We start from the raw sequence: 20,254 nt of genomic DNA on the forward strand, positions 1-20,254 counted from the left end.
ACAAGTCAATAAACAAGTGCTGGCAAGGTTGTGGAGAAAAGGGAACTCTAGTACGCTATTGGTGGGACTGCAGACTGGTGCAGCCACTGTGGAAAATAGTATCCATGATTTTTAAATAAAATCTTTTAATGATAACCACAGATATATGATTTATATTTTTAGTTGGAAAAATGATGAGCTTGTACTGGTAAGCTATTTATTATTTTACTGTGTACTCTATGTTTTTACATTTAACGGTAGCTTTATTTATATATTATGCTGTCTAGAGAATTTTTTCCTTATTTAATGTCTGCATAATTCTTTAATATTGTTAGATGGTGAATGGGAACCTAATTATAAAACAAATTCAGTTATTTATTACATATGATCACCAGAAAACATTACTATTAGCCTTTTAAGCCTCTAGTCAGTTTCTCTTAATACTGAATTGTACTGAACACCATAAATTCATAATTTTGCATGACTTTTATGCATTGAAAGCCTCAGTGGAATTATGTATATATTTGTTTACTCCACAATTATGTAGCATCTTCTCTGTCCCAGGTAATGTGCTGAGGACACAAATAAGATAACTCCCCTCACTTAGTGTGGCAGGCTGAATAGTTGTCCCTTAAAATGTTTATGTCCTCATCCCTGGAACAGGTGATTTTGAAAATATATGGCAGAAAGTTTGTAGATATGATCAGGTTAAGGTTCTTGAGATTATTTTAGGATTATACTGGAATACTGATGTAGGCCCAAATGCAATTACATGTATCCTTGTAAGTGAAGGTACAAGGAGATTTGACAGAGGCATATGAAGAGAAGGCAATGGTACCATAGAAGCAGAGATTAGAGGGGTGTGGCTCTAAGCCAGAGAGCACTGCAATCTCTAGAAGCTGGAAGAAGCAAGGGACAGATTCACCCTGGCCGATATGGAGGGAGCCAGCCCTGCCGACCCCTTGCTTTTGGCCCTGTGCTGCTGATTTTGGTTTTCTGGACCCCAGAACTGTGAGGAAGTAAATGGGTGCTGTTTTTAGTCACCTGGTTTGTGGTGATTTGTTAGAACAGTCATAGGAACTGAATATACTACAGTCAACATTCAGTGAAAGAGACAAAACTAATAATCATGGTTCAGTGGAAGCCTTGTTGGAGGGATGTGGGAGAGGACGTGGGGTGCAGGGGTGGATCTTTAACTCCAGCAGGTCAGGTTCTGTAAAGCTACTTGGAGGATCTGATCTGAGGCTTGAAGTGAAAATAAGAGTTTTCCAAGCAAGAAAGAGAATGCACAAATGCAGAAACAAAAACAGTATGGTGAGTTTTATGATACAAAACTGTATGTTGAAATGTATATTTTCAGGAAATATGAAGCCCAACAAATTTTCATGGATTTTAAAAAATTTAATTAATCATATTTATAAAAAAGAGTGTAAGACTACAAAGCGTTCTTGGAAAGAATAATATCATATACACTACAAATAATATAAAGGAATATTCCATTGTTACAAAAGTATAAAGAATAATTATTATATGTTGTCATTGCCAGAAGCTGAGGGTTTTGGAGAAGTTACTGCATGGAAATTTTGATTAAAGCATCTTAACAGTGCACTAGTTTAATGAGTTAGGGAAAGAGAGATTATTTGTTCTAGATATATGAATAATTACCAGTCCTTCAGATTGTAATAAAAATAAGGCAACAATTTTGATAAAAATATTTCTGTTCTCTTTTTCCACTTTATTTGGATTTATAAGAATCCTGCCTAGAAATTTTTGGCCAAGTAAAAAAATAGAAAGAAGTCATTTTCTGTGTTCTTTTGTCAAAATTAAACACTGGAAGTCCTGAGGATACCTGAGCAGAACATCTGACACTGTGTTGGGGACCCCTAGGAATTTTGTAGACTGGACAGAATTTGGATGAATTTTAAAATCTATTTTCAAAGTTGATTTAAGTATCTGAAAGAGAGAATGGTTAAAAAAAAATGTTATAAATCAGATGGAGATTTCCTATGACATGCATCCATTGTCAGTGATTTGGCTGTGAGAACAAAGAAGGGAAAACAAGTCAATTTTAAAAGACAATTAGTTTATCCAGACACACAAGGAAAGTAAAAGTGAAAAGGCACCTGGTGTTTTTGATTCTTTTTCAAGAGCCAAGAAATTGGATTAGCTGATTACTAGATACTGAGAATTTCATTCCCACACCCTTCACCACATTAGGCATTGTCAAACTTTTTAGTTTTGTAGGAAAAAGGCCAAATATTGTCACTTCCCAAAGCACTAAAAATTTTTAAATGAGGTTTTAGCCATATTCACTTGGCATCTCCAGCTCACCTGAGAGCCATGGAGCGCACAAGCCCTCCCCAGGTCTCTCCGGCTTCTGGCCTAGCACTCGGTAAATTGAACCAGGTCTACAACCCAGTTAAAAATAGGTTTGCAAACTCAGCTGGTCCGGGAGGTCTCACCTCATGTATTATTTTGGCAGAGGGTTTTATGAGATAATTGCCTCTGAAAAGAGTCCAAAAATCAATGGTCTATATGCAAATAGACATAGAACTGAAAGAGGTACTAGAAGTCATTTACAAAGATGGCAATATTCTGTTCATTTACTTGTTTTTATCAATGGTCCAAGAGAGCTTTTCTAGTGATAAACTCTAATATATTGTATTCATATGTGCCATAATTATGTGTAAGTGATGGATGTCACATAGTTTGGGAAATCTTCTCATTACTCCTTTGAGCATATTTTTTCCCCTAGATGTATGATTTAGGATAATCAGGATAATAGTACAAAGGTATGGTAAATTTTAGGAGCAATACATATACTAATATTTACTTATAGAAAGCTCTGTTTTATTTATTTTTAAATTCTCACCTGAAGATATATTTTATTAATTTTAGAGAGAGAGGAAGGGTGAGAGAAAGAGAGAAGCATGATGTGAGAGAGAAACGTTGATTGGTTGCTTCTGTATGTGCCTGGACTAGGGATAGAACTCTTAACCTTTCAGTGTACAGGATGATGCTCCAACCATCCGAGCCACCCCGCCAGGGCAAGATTCGTTTTAAATATTTTACAATTTCTATTTTTCATTTTACTGCAAAACAAAAGTTTATATGACTATTCTAAAAATACTATTTCTCACTCAGTTTTATAACCAGGTATGCAAGTATTTTATGCACACCGGTGATACTGCCTGTTTATATAGACATATATTTTTCAGTTAATTTTCAAGGGTTTTTCATAAGTTGTACCCATTGGCTACTCTGGTAACAGGAATTCTTATTATGTCTTCATCTCTCTCGTCTTCTATTGAGCCTAATCACAGGCATTTCAGCCATTCGGAAATTATTTGGTCTGCTGGTCTCTAGACAAAAAGTTACTTCCGTTTGCCACCATTTATCAATAATAGGGAAACTGGGCTGAAAAATAACTGCCAGTTTAATCTGCCGCTATACCAATGTGAATTTTACAAAAGTCACAATTGTACATGGGACACTGTGCTAGTTTATTTAGAATTAAAACTGATCTTATCCTTGCTCCAACATAACAGATGTAAGAGACACAGTAGAATATCTTTATCAACGTTTCTTTACAGTACAAACGGTAGGCTGTTGCTCTTCCTGTAGCTTTTTCACATAGTTGGAAGAAGGAAAATACAGTTTTTATTGCTCTGGGAAGAAAACAATGTGTTGTGGTGATTGGCTGCATGACTCTGCTAAGGTTGTGACCAGTTTGACCCTACATAGTCAGGTGGTCAGCGCGGGAGAGCAAAGATGTTGACTGACTCAAGATAACATACCTATTGCCGCCATCTAAATTAAAAAAGAAGCCCACTTTGTAAAATCAGACTAAACATCGTTTGAAAATAGACTCACAGGGAACTCAGAAGGATGATTTGAGTCTTGGGTGATCATGTAGATCGGGATCTCTCCCCACTTTTTGCTACTTTCACAGATAAAATTGAAACTCCTCAAGTGATTTTTCTTCTTTTTTTGGTAAAGTGGCTTCCTACCACAATGTAGAACAGAACAGCCTTTTCTGACATGGTGGACATTTTCTCTCCTACTCCCTTCTATGACCTAATTTCAAAGTCATCATTTCCCTTTCTCAGTGAGGCTGGAAATGTTTCTGACTTGTAATCAAAGATACCACGTAGTTGAGCTTACTGTACTTTTACAAACTGTAACTTTACCTCCCTTTAGTCAGATTCTCTTATTACTAATAGGCAGTTTTCCTCCACATTTCATTTTATTTAGTTACTCTTCTTAATAGAATCTGTCTCTAATTTTTTTAAGCATAATTGAAAGAAATTAAGTAATCCTTCCAACCAAGCTCAAGCCATTTCACATTTAATATTCTGTATGGGAAAATCCATTTTGGATCTGCATATTCTACTGACATCACATTTTCCAGTCTTCCATTTTGAACTACAATATGGTTGATTTCCTGAAGTTCTGCTTTGACAAGTGTAATTTTGCCATTGCATAACTTGAGCTTTTAGTACCACACGGTTACATTTCTTTTGGTTTTATAGCAACTAGTTCTTGCCAGAAAGCAGCTTATGGTTTATTTCTTTAAAAATGTAGAAATTAAGAGAAAATCTGAAGAAGCATATAAAGCATCCCATGAAAGTTTGAAACTAGTAAGCCCCTTTTTTAATTGCTTCCCTTCATTCTTAGGGGATTGATAAGGAACTCATTGCTGTTTCATGGATGTTGATTTCACAATTAACAGTATACTATATGTTTTTAAATCAGTAGATTTTAAAAAATAATTAATGGCACAACTGTCATGTTAATCAGAGACAAAATATAGCTTAAAATATATTTTCAGGGGAAAGATTGATACATTTTTCTGTTTATTTTACTTACAGGTGGATAATTAATATAAAGCAAAATTCATGATTCTTAGTTGTAAAGTTCTATGAATTTGGCAAACATATAATCAAGCTAGGAAATATTTCCACCATCCCAGAAAGGTTTTACATGTCTGTCTTTAGTCAATCCTCTATTTCACACCCAGCTCTAGCAACCACTGATATGTCCCAATAGTTTTTCTTTTTTTCCAAAATGCACATAAAATTATACAGTATGTAGCCATTTTGAGTCTGACTTCTTTCACATAACCTTATGCTCTTGAGATTCTTCCATTTAGAACTGTGCATTTCATTGCTTTTAGTGAATAGTACTGTAGGTGTGGATGTAAATATCACACTGTTTTCTCCATTTGCCATATAAATTATTTCACTATTAATAACTAATTATTATTATCAAAATTTAGCTATTATTTTAAAGTATTTACTATGTGCCAGATACAATGGCAGACTTTTAACACAACTTATATGATTTAATGCTGCAAATCATAACATACTGTTTTTTTAACAGTAGACCTGGACTTTAGATTTGAATCCCAGCTCCTCTACTTACTAATTTTATGACCTTGGGCAAGTTTCTTAACATCCTCTAGCTTTATACAACTGTGCAGAGGAGATGATAATAATACTGCCTTATAGGGCCACTGTGAATGTTAAGTGAGTCAATACCTATAAGCACATCTAACAGCGCCTGGCTCTTAGTGTCTAATAAATTTCAGTTAATTTTGTTACATACTTTTGAACAGCCACATAAAGTAGGAGTTAGTATCCTCAATTTAAAGAGGAGACAGGCTTAGAAAAGTTTGGACTTCCTCAAAATCACATGATGACTAAAGTGACAGATTCATGACCTTAACCCAGCCCTACCTGTCTCCAAACTTGGTGCTGCCTCCAGTGCAGGGCGCTGCTTATTAAATTAACACCACTGAATCTCTCCCTGAAACTGGCAAACTAGATATTCTGAGGGATCCTTTCATTACAATACAAGTAAGCTCTGCATAAATTACATGTGTGTCTGTGTGTGTTTCTTAGAGCACACAATCTGCATTTGAAGGTACTAGAATTCTTTAAGATCAAACAACAAGCCGAAGCCAGCAGGCACCTTGCTATGAGAGTAAACAAACTAGAAAGCCAACTAGAAAGCTGGGCTGTCCTGAGATTCAAATGCTGATTGAGCACATCCACTAGAAAGCCTGCCTTTGGCCTTAGTGCCCTTGGGGAGTGGCCCTTGCTCAGTGGAAAAAAAAATACACAAATCCTTTTTAGAGAAAAGGCCTCAGGGTTTTTCAATGAACAAGTTAGTTTAATTTATTGAACTTTTCTGGCAAAGTAAGTGGGAAAGTACTCCTAACTAATACTTGAAGGCTAACATAACCTTGATTCCAGAACCAAAAACAAAATAAGCAAGACTTTGACAAAGAAAATTACAGACCACTTTTGTTTCTGAATATAGGTACAAAAATCCTGAACAGTATTAAAAAACTAAGTCTAGCAATGTACTTTTTTAAGCATAGAAACTATGGGATTGAAAAACCCTGGGAAAATGGGGTGATGAAAAATGGGATTATTTTAGAAAGGAATAATTATTAAAATTAAAGGAGGAAAACTATGTGATCAACTTAATTGGTGCATAGAAATTTAGTAAAATTTATCTTAATAATAACACTTCTTTGAAAGTTAGGATTTATAGGAATTTCACTATATACCTAAGAAAAACTCTTAGAAATAGAAGGATTTCTTCAGGTCAAGATTCCCATGATCACTATTTCTATTAAGTTGTATTGAAGGTCCTAGCTAGTGCATTTAAAGTACAAAAGGAAATAAATCTTGTATAAATTTTGTAAAGAAAGACAGTTTTCAGTATTCACAGTTAATATAATGGACTACATAGAAAATCCAAAATAATCTACAGCTAAGTACTTTTAAGTAATAAGATATTTATCAAAGTGTTTCAATATATGATTAAAATACAGAAATCAATTGCATTTTTATACCCCAGCATCAAATGATTAGAAAATATAATCCAAAACATATAAGGATTAAATTATAAAATGATAGACTTAAGAGCTAAAGGGTTGAAGATTCACTATCTTAAAAATTTTGGTTCTCTCAAACTTATCTGTAGAGTCACTCCATGTGTAATCAAAATCCCAACAAGAGTTTAGCAGGTTGTTTCTGAAATTTGTGTAAAAGAACAAAAAACTAAGAATAGCCACAGTGGTCTAAAGAAGAGTAAAGGGGTGGAACTTTATCAAATATCATGACTTGGTATAAGGAATAGTAATCAGTAAAGTATGGCCTTGGCACAGACACACACAACAAGGTAAACTAAACAGAAGAGTCTTAACAACGCACCCACGTTTATAAGCAGATTTTATATGTGACAAAAGTGGTGATACAGTGCACTGGGAAAAAGATCATCCATGTACTAGGATGGTTGGTTTTATTTTTGAAAAATAATGAAATTTGATCCTCTCCTCACATCTGCACGACAATGAATTAAAAGTGTGACCTTAAAGGGTGATTTTTTTTTAAAACAAAAGTGGAAGAAAACACAGGAGAATATTTTTAAGGTCTTAAGGAAAAGTTTTATAAGTAAGGCTGAAAAGTACAACCCATTGAAGAAAAGATGAAGAAATTCGACCACATTAAAGTAAAGAGTTTCTTATCAAAAGACATCATAAAGAAAATGACAACCTAAAGTCAGAGATAAAATATTTACAGCCTATATAACTGACAAAGAATGTGTATTCTCCTCCCATGTCAATAAAGTACAAGACAAGCAACCCAGTAGAAAAACGGGTCAAAGACGTAAGCAGGCATTTCAAAGAAGAAATATACAAATAGCTTTTAAACACGTGAAAAGATAGGCAGCTTAATTAATTCTCAGTAAAACATTTATTAATTACAAAGGGGGAAAGAGAAACTTTATAGTAGGGAAGCATGGCAGATACTACCTTGTGTTGAAAGTGAACTGCAGCAGTAATGGTACAATTTGAAGTGATACACCGCCTGATGGGATGCAACAAGAAGAACACAGCAGTACCTCTATGATAGTCTTGCCAAAGATGCAGTAATTTTGGTCAAACCATGGGGAGATACCAAGTAAATTCAACTTTAGTACAGTCTACAGTGTAACTGACCAGTAATTGTCAAAAGTGCCTAAAGAAATAACTGAGGAACTGAGAGAAAAGACTAAAGAGATGTGACTGCAAAAGTAATGTGTGATTTTGAACTGGATCTGTTTGTTGGAAAGGATATTATTGGACTATGGAAAACTTGGATGTGTAGGCTAAGGATTAGATGGCAGTGATGTGTCTGATTCTCATGGTTGTATTGTGGGTAAGTAAGAGATTGTGACATTTATGTTTACCACATACTCACTAAAATAGTGAGGTAACAGAGGCATCATATTGCCAACTTATTTTCAAATAATATCGTTCCGACAACTTTTCCTTCAACTTAAAAAGTAAAAAACTAAAATTCTGCAAAGAAGTACCATTTAACATAATTTTAGAAAAAATTAAAGCTTTGACAGTACACGTTAGAGAGAAATTGATCAACAGGAATCTTCAGTACTGCTAATGGGAGTGAAAATTAGTTTGAACACTTTTAAATATATTTTGGCCTTATTTTGAAAAAATAAAACATTCACTTACAATATGATCTAAAAATTCAGCACCTAGACATATCACCAAAGAGAAATTCTAGTAGATGTGTTCGAAAATTTGTATATAAGAATATTTATAGCAGCGTTGTTTGCATTAGCTATATATATACACACAGACAAATATAAAAATCACACAATGTGATATTATACAGCAGTGAAAGTGAATGAGACGGATGACTCATACTTCATGTCGAGTGAAAGAAGCCAGTCACATAAAGCTAGTCCTTGTGCGGTTGCATTTTTATGAAGCTCAAAATTGAAGCAATATTTATACAGTATATTATTTAGGAATATGCATATGCGAAACAAAATGTTCTTTCTAAGATGAAGGAATGACCAGCACACGATGCAGGATAGGCTTATACCTCTGTGTGGAGGCAGGGGAAGCGAGTTATTATTTATTCTTGAGTGGAGTTAAGTGGTAGTAGCAATGCAGGAGTTTGATTTACTATGATCTTTTATAATATGTGTATTTACATGTTATATGCATCAATGTTGCATAAAACTATTTTTAAATGATTGAAACCACTGAAAAGTGATTTAAAGTAACAGGTTTGAGGGCTTCTCTTTAAATTCTGATAAGAACATATTTTGAGAATGGAGGGAAAAGGGAAGACAGAAAATCAACCTGTCAAGGCATTTTTTGACTTTGTGGTCAGAGAAACAAAAGCCAACTCCAGGGCTAAAGCATGAAAATACTTCTCAATATCATGTCCCAAGGGCCTAGGGAGTCTGAGCGTGAGCTGACCCTGCCCCAGCCTGACAGTACGGCAGGGATGGTTGGATACAAGACTCCCGATGCCTCTGAAGGTGTGTGCTGTGCCCTCCTACTGTCTTTTTCTAACCAAAGTGTTCTGTAGAAGTAGACTTGGGCATGCTGGTTTTCTTTGTTTTAAAGAGTCTCTTTGAAGCAGAAAACTAAACAACTCTTAAAAGCCTGTACTGTTAACTAAAGAGTTCCATTTCTACTTGTCAGACAGTGCTCCGACACATGAAGAAAACAAGCAAATCAATTATGTAAATAGGTAGACAGCTTTATGAAACACAGGCTAGCAACTCTTGGAGCTCAGAGGATTGGTGTCGTAAAACATAGATACTTCCTGACAACTTTTACATGGGCTTTGTTGATATGCAGGGAATCTGTACACACTGGGTGAACATTTAAACTCTATGCAGAAGATACCATTTGTAACAATTTAAGCATGAGCTCACATTCTGAGGTATTATAAATGAATATTTACCCTAATAGTCATTAACTGGACATGTAGGAGTTGCGTGACCACTAAACATTTTATTTTCTGTTGAAGTAAAATCCTTTGTAAAGGAGAGCATAAAATGTAAACTTCATTAGCACAACCTTCATTAATAAGAGGCAGCCAAAGATATCTCTCCGAAGACATTTGACTGAACACATAGAATTATCACTTACCCCACCACAAAGGTCATATAGCAACACAGCAGCAGAGGAGTTTATATTTGAACATCTCAAAGTACCCGTTTTTGTATTTTCCACTACTTCAGGGTGGATAGTACCATATGGCTTCCACATAAGTGAACCTGTTACTAATAAACTAGGACTGATGTGTAATTACGTTTTCAGTGATTCATCTGTGAAACACCCTGGGTTATTTTACATGGAAGCATCTGGTTCACATGTGTACAGTGGTTATTCTGTGGTGATTGACATCTGTATTCTTCTAATAAAGTCCCAACTGCACAGATGTGAGCTCTTGCCTTCTTATACAGACAAGCCTGCATTTGAAAAATCCTTGCCTCGACCCTGCATATGAACACTTCAATTTTCTACACACGTACACACACACAACACTTTCGCTGTGATTGGAATATAATATAAGCATTTCATACAGTGTGTTTCAGTTGTTGAACAGATGTATGTAGGCGCCTTTATCTCTTTTTATGTTTGTTTAGACCATGACATCTGTTTTAGATTGTAAGCTCAAAGAGGGCAGTGACCATGTCAATTTAATATTGTGCAGACAATGTCCAGTGGAGCATAATTCACTTTCAAATGCTTGCTAAGTGTTGTCAATCAAGATGGTGATGTTAATGACTTTAAGAAAAAATAGAGTTTATAATCTGATGTTAAACACATTTTTCACGTTAAGAAATATTTGTTATAAATGACCTTGCTTTCAATTTCACACATTATAATTACCCAGGTAACACATACAGCAATGTTGTTTTGAGCAGAATTAGTTTACTTTGTGTTAGAATAAGTCTGTAATGATGTGTGGTATGAGATCTCAGAAGAGGCAGAATTCAAGGCAAATTTCATGAGGGATGTAGCACTTTACCTGAGGCTTCAAGGGTGGACAGAATTTGGGCATGCAATAATGAGGGGAAAGACATGTGGGGCAAAGTGAAAATGAGCAAGAGGCAGTGGGTGAGAGCATGGAAGGGGCCGTTCCTGCCTTGGCCATTTATACATTGTGAGAACTAGGGTTGAGTGAGTTGCTCAAATATCTGAAGTATTGATTTTTCACCTAGAAAATAGAGACCATAACAGGACATAGTGTTGTTATGACAGTTCCATGAATGAGGAGCTTATCACAGTACCTGCAGTATTGGCTGTTATTCTTGGTGATACATAAGCAACCTCAAATAAGCTTTCAAGAGAATTTTGATGGAATTAAAAATATATATACTAAATTATCAACAGGTGAATGGACAAAGGATACTTTTTATTTTCTTTTTTCTATTGTGAAGTCTTTGTAATATGCATATACTACTTTATATACCAATGAATAAATAGCTTTGTTGTTGCTTGCATTCACTAGGAATGATACAGGACTTAGAATTTCTGTATTTGAAACCCTAGTCTTCTTAAGAAGCAGTTAAGGAAACTTATTTCTTTTAAGCAAATGTTTGCATTAAGTAGTAACTATTTCACCCTAAGGAATGTTTACTTGATTTGATTCAACACCAAAAAAAGGTTAAGAAGAGGAGGTAATACAGAAAATTTAGTTTCATAACTTTATATGAAACCTCAAAGTTGCACTATTCCCTTTTGCCCTGAAATCACTCAAATATTTTTAGTGTGATAAATAAAAGTTTAGTGGTGACATTTGAACTTTTATTGGAATCATAATACCCTACATGTATTAAATTTTTCCAAGGCAAGAGGTTAGGTCGGCCCTCCCCCAGTCATTCTGAGCATTTAGGGTACATTCTCCATGGCGGTGCTGCCTCATCTACACAGAGAATTGCTACCAATTGTGAGATACAGTGATTTTTCTTAAAAATATTTTGCCTCCCTCTATACAGCTTGGTTTTGCTTTACAATTGGTTATTTTTTAAATCAACTGAAAAATTAATTTTTTAAAATCAAAATCAAAATCTACAGAATTTCATGGATGATTTCCATCTTCCTCCTTCCGGGGCTCTGAGCTCTTTCTGACGGGTCTCTTTAACACAGTCAGAGCCATCTCCCAGAATGTGAGCAGTGACCATCTTTGCACTCACCTGTAACAGCAAGTTTGATTAGTACTCTGTGAAGAAATGGCTTTTTAGTTTATTCATTTTGTGTATCAGTTATAGGACACTAATTTTATATAAAAGTTACATGATGTTGATGATGTTATAAAACAGTCTGCCTCCCCAAAAGTGCCAGCTGTAGAATCATCCTGTCATTCCATGAAAAGCCTAGAAAAGCAGTCAGGGAGGATTTGTGACAGATTACTATTCAACAGCTCAAAGCGAGAGGAGAGAGGGCATCCACAGCTCAGGATGGTACTGATGAGAGCTTTGCTACTGTGTGGGCAGAGGGATTAATTAGAACAGGTAATTATGAGAACACTAAAGTCTACTTAGCAAGGACTAAAATAATGGAAAAATCTTTAAATTAAAGTAGAAACTGAGTTCTTTTACTGTAAAGCCAAAGTCAATTTAAAAAAGAGAGAAGGTGAGGGAGAAGCCTAACAAAGCAGAATGTTTATTTGCCAGGAAAATACATTCTTATTTATTTATTTGCAGGCAAAAAAAAAGTACCAGTGAAAAATTCACCACGTAGTTCCCTGAAGAGAAAAAGTAGATGTTTTATGAGTGCTAGAAAAGTTTATTTGTGGTTATGTTAATTAAGGATCAAAGCTTGATTTTGAATAGGACAGAATGAGTCCATGCATCCATGCATATTTTTTTAAGTTACACTTATTGGTCCAAAATAAGTCTGAGCACTGGGTTAGGTTCAGTTTGAGTCTGGTGTTCCAGGGTCACTCAAAATAGCAACACACCTCTCTGCTTCTCCTCATATGTCTTAGGTCATTCCTTTTAGTCTCCTCTTGCTTTTTTGTCTGTCTCTCTCTCGCTGTCTGTCCCTGAAATTTTAATATTCTCCAGGATTCCATGATACACCTTTTCCCCCACTGGTGGACTCTCTCTGGATGATCTCTTCAATTGACTCATTTGCCTTCTGTTGCCAGGGATATGGCAAAGACTGCTACCTCAGTACATGCGGTCCAATCATTTCTCCAGAACTTTGCATCCATATGATAATTTACCTATTCAACATCTACCTCCATTTAGATATCCTACTATCACTTCAGACTTACCTGCTGTCTAAAACAGAACTGTTTATACAAGAACAAACTATACCTTATACTATAACTTTATACTACAACAACCCTGCCCCTCTTCTCTGTCACCATCTTCACAATTGCCAAAGCCACAAAACTGAGAAATCTGAGAGCATCGTCGCAAAGATCAGCAAGACCCAGAACTATTATGTATATGCACAGGTACATGGACACACACTAGGCATGCACTCACATATACTTATGCTAGTGTTTAAAAAGCAATATTGAAGTTTTGCATCTTTTTAAACTTTAAATAAATAGAATCATATTGTGTGTATTCTTTTGTGCCTTGCTTGTTCAGCATAATATTTGAGATTCATGCATGTGTGCAGCTTTATCATAGTCCATTGTGTGAAAATCTTATGACTTATTTTCCCTTTGTCCTGTGGAAAGACACTTCGGTACTTTTTAGTTTTTTACTGTTAAAGACAATGCCTCTATAAACACTTGTGTACATATCTCTCTACACACATAGGCAAGTGTTTTTCTGAGGTATGCACCTAGGAGTGGAATTCTGGGTGTAAATATACACACATCTTCATGTACCTGGACAGGTATTGCCAAACTGCTATACAAAGTGGTTTCAAATCTTTACATTCCCGCCAGTGGTAATTTATCTTGGACTCCTTGTCCTCAGTGATTTTTGCTATTGTTAGATATTTTAATTTTGCTCATCTGGTGTAAGACATTTCATACTGGTTTTTATTTGCATTTTCTTGGTTACTAATGAGGTTACTAATGAGCTTACTATGTTTATTTGCCCCCTCTGTTCCCTCTTTTTGGAAGTCGCAAGAAGTTCTTATAGTCTTTGGCATATTTTTAAATTATGTTAAATTGTATCATTTGCAGGAATTCTTTGGATAGTAATTCTCTGTTAGTAGCCCATATTGCAGTATCTCCTGCCAGTTTGTGACTTTTCTTTAAAGTGATGGGTAGAAATACGTACTTCTAATGCTTCTAATATAATTAAATATATCAGTCTTTACCTATATGGTTTCACTTTCTGTCTTAAAAAAATACTTTTCTATCTTAATATCTAAACGCATTCTCTTACTTTCTTCTAAATGTTTTAAAGTTTGCCTTTGAATTTTATGTGTACTGTGCAGGTAGAGATATAGTGAGGTCACATAAAAATTGACTTTTGATCTTTTAATTTCAGAACATTTGTTTGTGTCATAGTGAAGTGAGCATGATTCTTCAAGTGTTGCAGTGCCGCCAGTCATTACCTATTGTCCTGGGCTGCTCACTTCTCTCAGACTGACATCCTAACATGCTTCAGAACTATTATGTTCAGAAGGTTATAAAATGCAAATAATCTACTCCAACAATTCTGATGCTTCTCATTTGAATAAGAAAAGATTGATATTCCAGCCATGGTAATACCAATATGTATTAAACTTAGCTGAGAAAATGTCTTTACAAAATGAGCCAATAACTGGAAATATCATTTTAAAAGACGTTGGTAATTCAACTTCCAGAAAGTTAGAAGTCATTCATTCTAACATTTTAGGGAAATAGTGTGAGACATTTCTTATGACAAATCTAACTTTTGATCTACATTATTCATGGTTAATTGGGTGATGGTAGTACAATTTTGATTCAGGTTGGGGTATGCATTTGTGTGTGTGTGTGTGTGTGTGTGTGAGAGAGAGAGAGAGAGAGAGAGAGAGAGAGAGATGCAGTGGGAAATCAAGCTAATAAAACATGGAACTCTGTACAGTTAAATTATTGAGAACATAAGCCATTTTTTAGAGAGGCTGTCATCATGAAGAGAAGTTTCTTGTTTCCTTTATTTGAAAATACCCTTATACTTGAGCCTTCAACTCTAAGCCTTTCCTCTTTAATTCACATTATTCATTTATTCTGCAGATATTTGCTGAGAACCTGTATTTTGCAAAGTAGTCTATGCCCAGTGATTTGGGCGTAGCTGTATCAGAACTCAGGTACTGAAAGAACTCTAAGCTGAGGTCCAGAGAGGTGCAGACATCTGACCAAAATCTCAATGTGATAGAACACAAATGAAAAATCTCCTGACCTCAATTCAGAATTCCTCTTGTTAAACAATGTTGTCCACAAAAAGTTATCTGAAAATCAGCCTGAATCCTAAATATTGATATAACATTTATAAAGACTCCTGAAGGGATAAATCATTGTGAGAATAAATATACTATGTAGTTTTTTGCCTTTGAGCTTTGTATAGCTTCCTGAAGGCAGGAATCATCTATTAGCTTTATCAGATTTGTTACATTTACCTAACATGCTGAGCTATTCATAGGAAGTACTCAACGAATACTGATTGAATGAATAAAACTACATGTTGAAATATAGGGTGCTGACATCAGGTATCTTAGATGATCAGAGAAAAGAAAACTCAGCCTGCTGTGTGTAGATAATCATCAAATAGGAACTGGGTTCCCATTAACTAGTGACAAAATGTCTGGGCTGCAAGGGGTCATAAGAGTCTACCTCATACAAACCCCTCCTTGAACAAAGAAGAAATGGAATCTCAGAGACTTTCCTCAGCCACACAGCTAGTTAAGAGTAGCTTATACTTCTAGGTCTGTGCTCTACCCATGGTCTTCATAAGCTTGGAGTGAGCATAAAAGGAGAGGTAAAAGTGAATTATAATACTCAAGAACACAGAAAATTCCTTTGAAGTTGTAACTTGAGCTGTTCAAGTCTAGACTTTGTGTCTATGTTAAATATCTTTCAATTTTTAACTCTGGGTCATTTGGCCTCAGAGAAAAGAAAGGAGTAAGTAACTTGCTCTCTAGCCTAATATGTAGCTGTGTGTAGAGCACTGTGAAGCAAGAGATTGTTAATGAACATTCTGCAAGACTGTGGGCCAAAGGCCCCTGTAATACACCTCTATTTTTCCTTAAGGGCAGGGAAAGTAATAAAGGAGACTCCTATACAGATTTTCCCTGTCCTCTTTTTGCAGGAAAAAAAATCTCTACTCATCAGGCTTATTTATATGAAGCCAGGAGAGAAACCTGTTTCCTGGGAATCTTGTCATTTCTAACCTCTCTGAAATGATTTTTTAAAAAGTGAACAGTGATCTTTGCCACTGCTGGGATTATACCCTCAGAATCCTAAAACACCAATTCAGAAGAAATTATGCACCCAATGCTCATAGCAGCACAATTTACAACAGCCAAGTGCTGGGAGCAACCTAAGTGCCCATCAGTATATGAATGGATCAAAAAACTATGGCACATTCCACAGAGTTCCAGACAAGATGGAAGCATAAGTAGAAATGCTTCACTTCCTTACACAACCAAAAGAAGGCTAAAAAAAACAAAAAAGAAGAAGAAGAAGGAGAAGAAGAAGAAAAAGAAAAGGAAAGAAGAGTAGAAAAAGGAAGATGAAATGAAAGGAAAATCAGCCTGAAGGTGGAAAGATCAAAAAAAAGTCTTCATGGAATAATTAGAATTTAAAGTGGGCTATAATTAATGGCTGTTATTTAATTAGACGGACAGGAACTCTCAAGTTTCAAGTTACTTGTTTAGCTCACCCTATTAAGATTGTAGATTCGGGTTCTCTGAGTTATTTGCTTTCAAATTTTACATCTACACATGAATTCTTGGAATAAGCATGTTCATGAAAAATAACATGTAATTATGCTAAGACATATGTGTAAGAATACTAAGTGTTGTGTTGTTTATAAAAGCATTAAAAAGTAAAACCAAGCCAAATATCCATCAGTGGATTAATGGTTAATATAACCAAATTAAAGTTAATGATGAATGTAGATATATATTTTCAATATACAAAGACATTGCTAATATTTTGGAGAGTTAAAATATCAAGCTAGAAAATTACATATGGAATGATTCAATTTTTGTAAAAAATATGAAAATACAAATAATATAAAATAGAATAGTGGACATTTTTATTTTCTTTGTACTTTTCCAAGTGTATAGGAAGTCTTAAATATTATTTATAAAAATGATTAAACTTATTTTTGTTGTGGGGAGAACTCTAAATTTACTCTGTTGAATTATCAGGGATACAAAAAGGTACAGAACAGTTTTCTCCATTCATTGAATATATTTCATTGAGCACTTGTTATCTACCCGGCCCGGAGAACAAAAGTGCCTGAATCTTTTTAAGCTCCTTTTGACTTTAGAGGATGGTAATCATAAGTGGAACACCAGGAATCTATTTCCTTTGGAACTGTCACTTCAGAGGAGTCCTTTTGCTTTATGCTAATTTTCAAAAATTAAATTGATCTTTGTGTTCTGGTTGCACAGTGTGTCAACTACAAAAAACCTATATACAGGTTTCTCCATGTCTGACTTTTTAATTGAAATCATTCAATTCTCTTTTTTTCCCTAGGAGAAAAAGCAACTCTTAAAACATTTAGGGCCAGAGAAAAATGTTTAATGTGTTTTGAGTTGACATTGAAAATTTACACATGTGTTAATTATACTTTTATTCTTTACTGTATCATTTTATCCTCCTGTGGGATATATGTTTAGATATGTTATTATGTTACAATAATGATGTCCATCTTTATTGTTAATTTTTACATTGAAACTCCCAGAGGGCAGTGCTTGTTGTCTCGACAATCATTGACGCCTAGCACCTTGACACTCCTGTGAGGGGAATGTTGTCAAAGGTGGCTTGCTCAGGACATGACAGAACCTGTCGCAGGTCGAGTGGCAGCCAACAAGGGTATTAATGGTATGCAGTCATGAGGACAAGAAGGACCCTTTGTGGGCTTTTTTAAATAACCTCTGCAGCTAAGCATGGGTGCAGGCTTTTTTGAAATACTCATAATCTGAAAATCATACTTGATGTTCAGAGATTCTTAATTGGTTATTCTTTTATATTAAAGAAGCTATTAGCAGGAGCTCTTCTGGGGTTTATGCAATATTAGCAGCTAATATTAATAGTTTCCAAATGTTTTGTGAGAATTTATAAGCATTTTCATTTACAACATCTCATTTAATCTTTAGACCACCTCTGAGACAGATATTACTGCATCAGTTTTCTAGGTGAAAGAATATAAATCCAGTTAGGTTAAATGACTTGCAGGAAGTCACGCAGCTAATAAGAAGTAGACCTGGATTCAAATCTCTGTGTCCTGACTTCAAGACCTGTTCTGTCTCAGCTATACCAAGCGGCCGTGACTCCTCCTCTGCCCTTCAAGCAGGAAACATTACTAATAATACTGGATTGACTCCCCTAGTCATAATTGCCCCTGAAGCCACCTCTGATTGTGAATATTAAGTATGTTTCATTTAGGTTCCATAAAGAACCACTGACAAGATTTACACAAGAGTATAAACATATGTTTGTTCCTAAGCTGCCTTCTGATTGAGCCGTTTGCCCTCCAGCTTTTAAGTTTTTTTTTTTTTTAACTGGCTTTTAAGACCAGTTAACAGTCAGTGACTATGCCTTTTATCCTGGGACTTAAAAAGAACATTTACATAAATAGAGAAGTCAGTCCATTGATGTAGTAACGGCCGTACCAAAACTGAATAAAATTCAGTTACTAAAAAGAAGATATGTAGATTTGGTAAATGAATGACCAACAACTACTAAAAGGTAAAGTCATTATTAGTTATATACACACTTATAATCAAACAACCACTAAAGGAAATTCGTGTGATTAGAACTTTTTAGTATTGAAGTTAAAATGCATGTTAATAGTAGAATTTAAGGAGGCAAAGGAAAATGAAAACTAGGGTAGAATTATTGAAGAAATGGCTTGAGAAACCACTTATATCTTGGCATAAAAATAGTTAGAGAACAGAGTCTATTTTATTTTTTACCTTAATCACGAGCACTGTCTTAGGCCCTTGAATGTTTGTGACCTCAGAATAACAGCAGATTGATTCTAAAGTGGGTAAGGTAATTAAGTCCCCTTCATCTCTCTTTCTGTACATTAGCACAGCATAGGGAACTAAATCTCTAAGTGCAATTCTGAAACATGATTTAACTTTATTTCATGCCTGTATCTCTTTCATTTTACTCGATATGGAATTTTTTTTAATAAAATTACCTTGATTTTCTTTTTGCTCCAGGCTTGACCCTCCACTACCTGGGATGTTGAAAAAGGAGCAGCTCAGCGCAACGGAAAACATGTCTTTGGAGACTCTGAGAAACAGCAGCTCGGAAGACCTCTTTGATGAGATTTAACCGTCTCACAAAAGCGCTTTGATGTTCACTAGACTGTGTTTTCTGTTCATTTCGTTAACCTAAAAAAAAGTGAAATTTCAACTCGGCAGCAGCTATTACTTCATCTTACAATTTAATTACATACACAGTGAGTTGAAGCCATTGTGCGAAATGGATTAGACATGTATATGAAGATACGACTTGATGACAGTGGCACATTATTCTAAACTATTCATTCAGCATGACTATAATTACAGAAAATCTCACTTTTTGTTTCGAAGGACATGTTGATCTTCTTCTGTTCACACATGTCATATATGGAGCTGGTTAACATCCTGTCTAGGAAGACTTGGGAAGTATGACAAAGAAAATGTCTACAGGTTTTTTTTTTTTTGAATAGTCATGTTCAGAACAATTATGCCTGAGTATTTTGATTTGTGGAAGGATGTATAAAACCTAGTTTGAGTTTGTACACAAACAACCCAAAAATCTGATGATATAATTTCTGATACATTGAAGATTTTGTGTCCTTAATAAAATATGTTACTTAGCTCAATTTTTTCCTTCACTATACTAACAGGTCTTCATAAAGTGGTCACTAAGTAAATGTAAACTCTTTTATATTAAAAAGTCATGTTTTTGGAAATTATTGATAAAAGATTTGTTTTACATGTATGAGGACCCTCTTTGGCAACAAGGATGTTGTCATATTCACATGTCATATTTACCTCAATGACATCTGGCACAACTTCTTCAAAAATACCCAGTTTCTACTGAATCTCTCATTTCATCTTCCTTCTCTCCAGTTGGACATCCATTTTTTCCATGCTACTCACAGTTAAAGATAACCCCTGTGTTGATAAACCTAAATATTGGCCCTTTCAAATCTTTATCTTACAAAGCCTCTCAGCAACATTTGACAGTCACAGGCTTCTCAGTAAACATTTTCGTCACTTAACTGTTGCAATAATATATGCTGTTTCAATTTCTCTTTCTCCCAGGCCACTTATTTTGTA

The 20,254-nt window shown here is 35.1% G+C and overlaps 1 protein-coding gene across 1 annotated transcript in view; it reads left to right on the top strand.

Annotated features, from left to right (window-relative positions):
- Positions 1-19,992, top strand: part of XRCC4 (X-ray repair cross complementing 4) — a 219,507-nt gene extending 199,515 nt beyond the window's left edge. Inside the window, 1 exon segment of the mRNA XM_028529935.2 lies at positions 19,145-19,992. Within this exon segment, the coding sequence (XP_028385736.1) occupies positions 19,145-19,259 (115 nt within the window). The 3' untranslated portion in view covers positions 19,260-19,992.
- Positions 19,993-20,254: the final 262 nt, after the last annotated feature.

This window comes from Phyllostomus discolor, chromosome 3 (assembly GCF_004126475.2).
Source record: "Phyllostomus discolor isolate MPI-MPIP mPhyDis1 chromosome 3, mPhyDis1.pri.v3, whole genome shotgun sequence".
Taxonomy (NCBI): Eukaryota; Metazoa; Chordata; class Mammalia; order Chiroptera; family Phyllostomidae; genus Phyllostomus; species Phyllostomus discolor.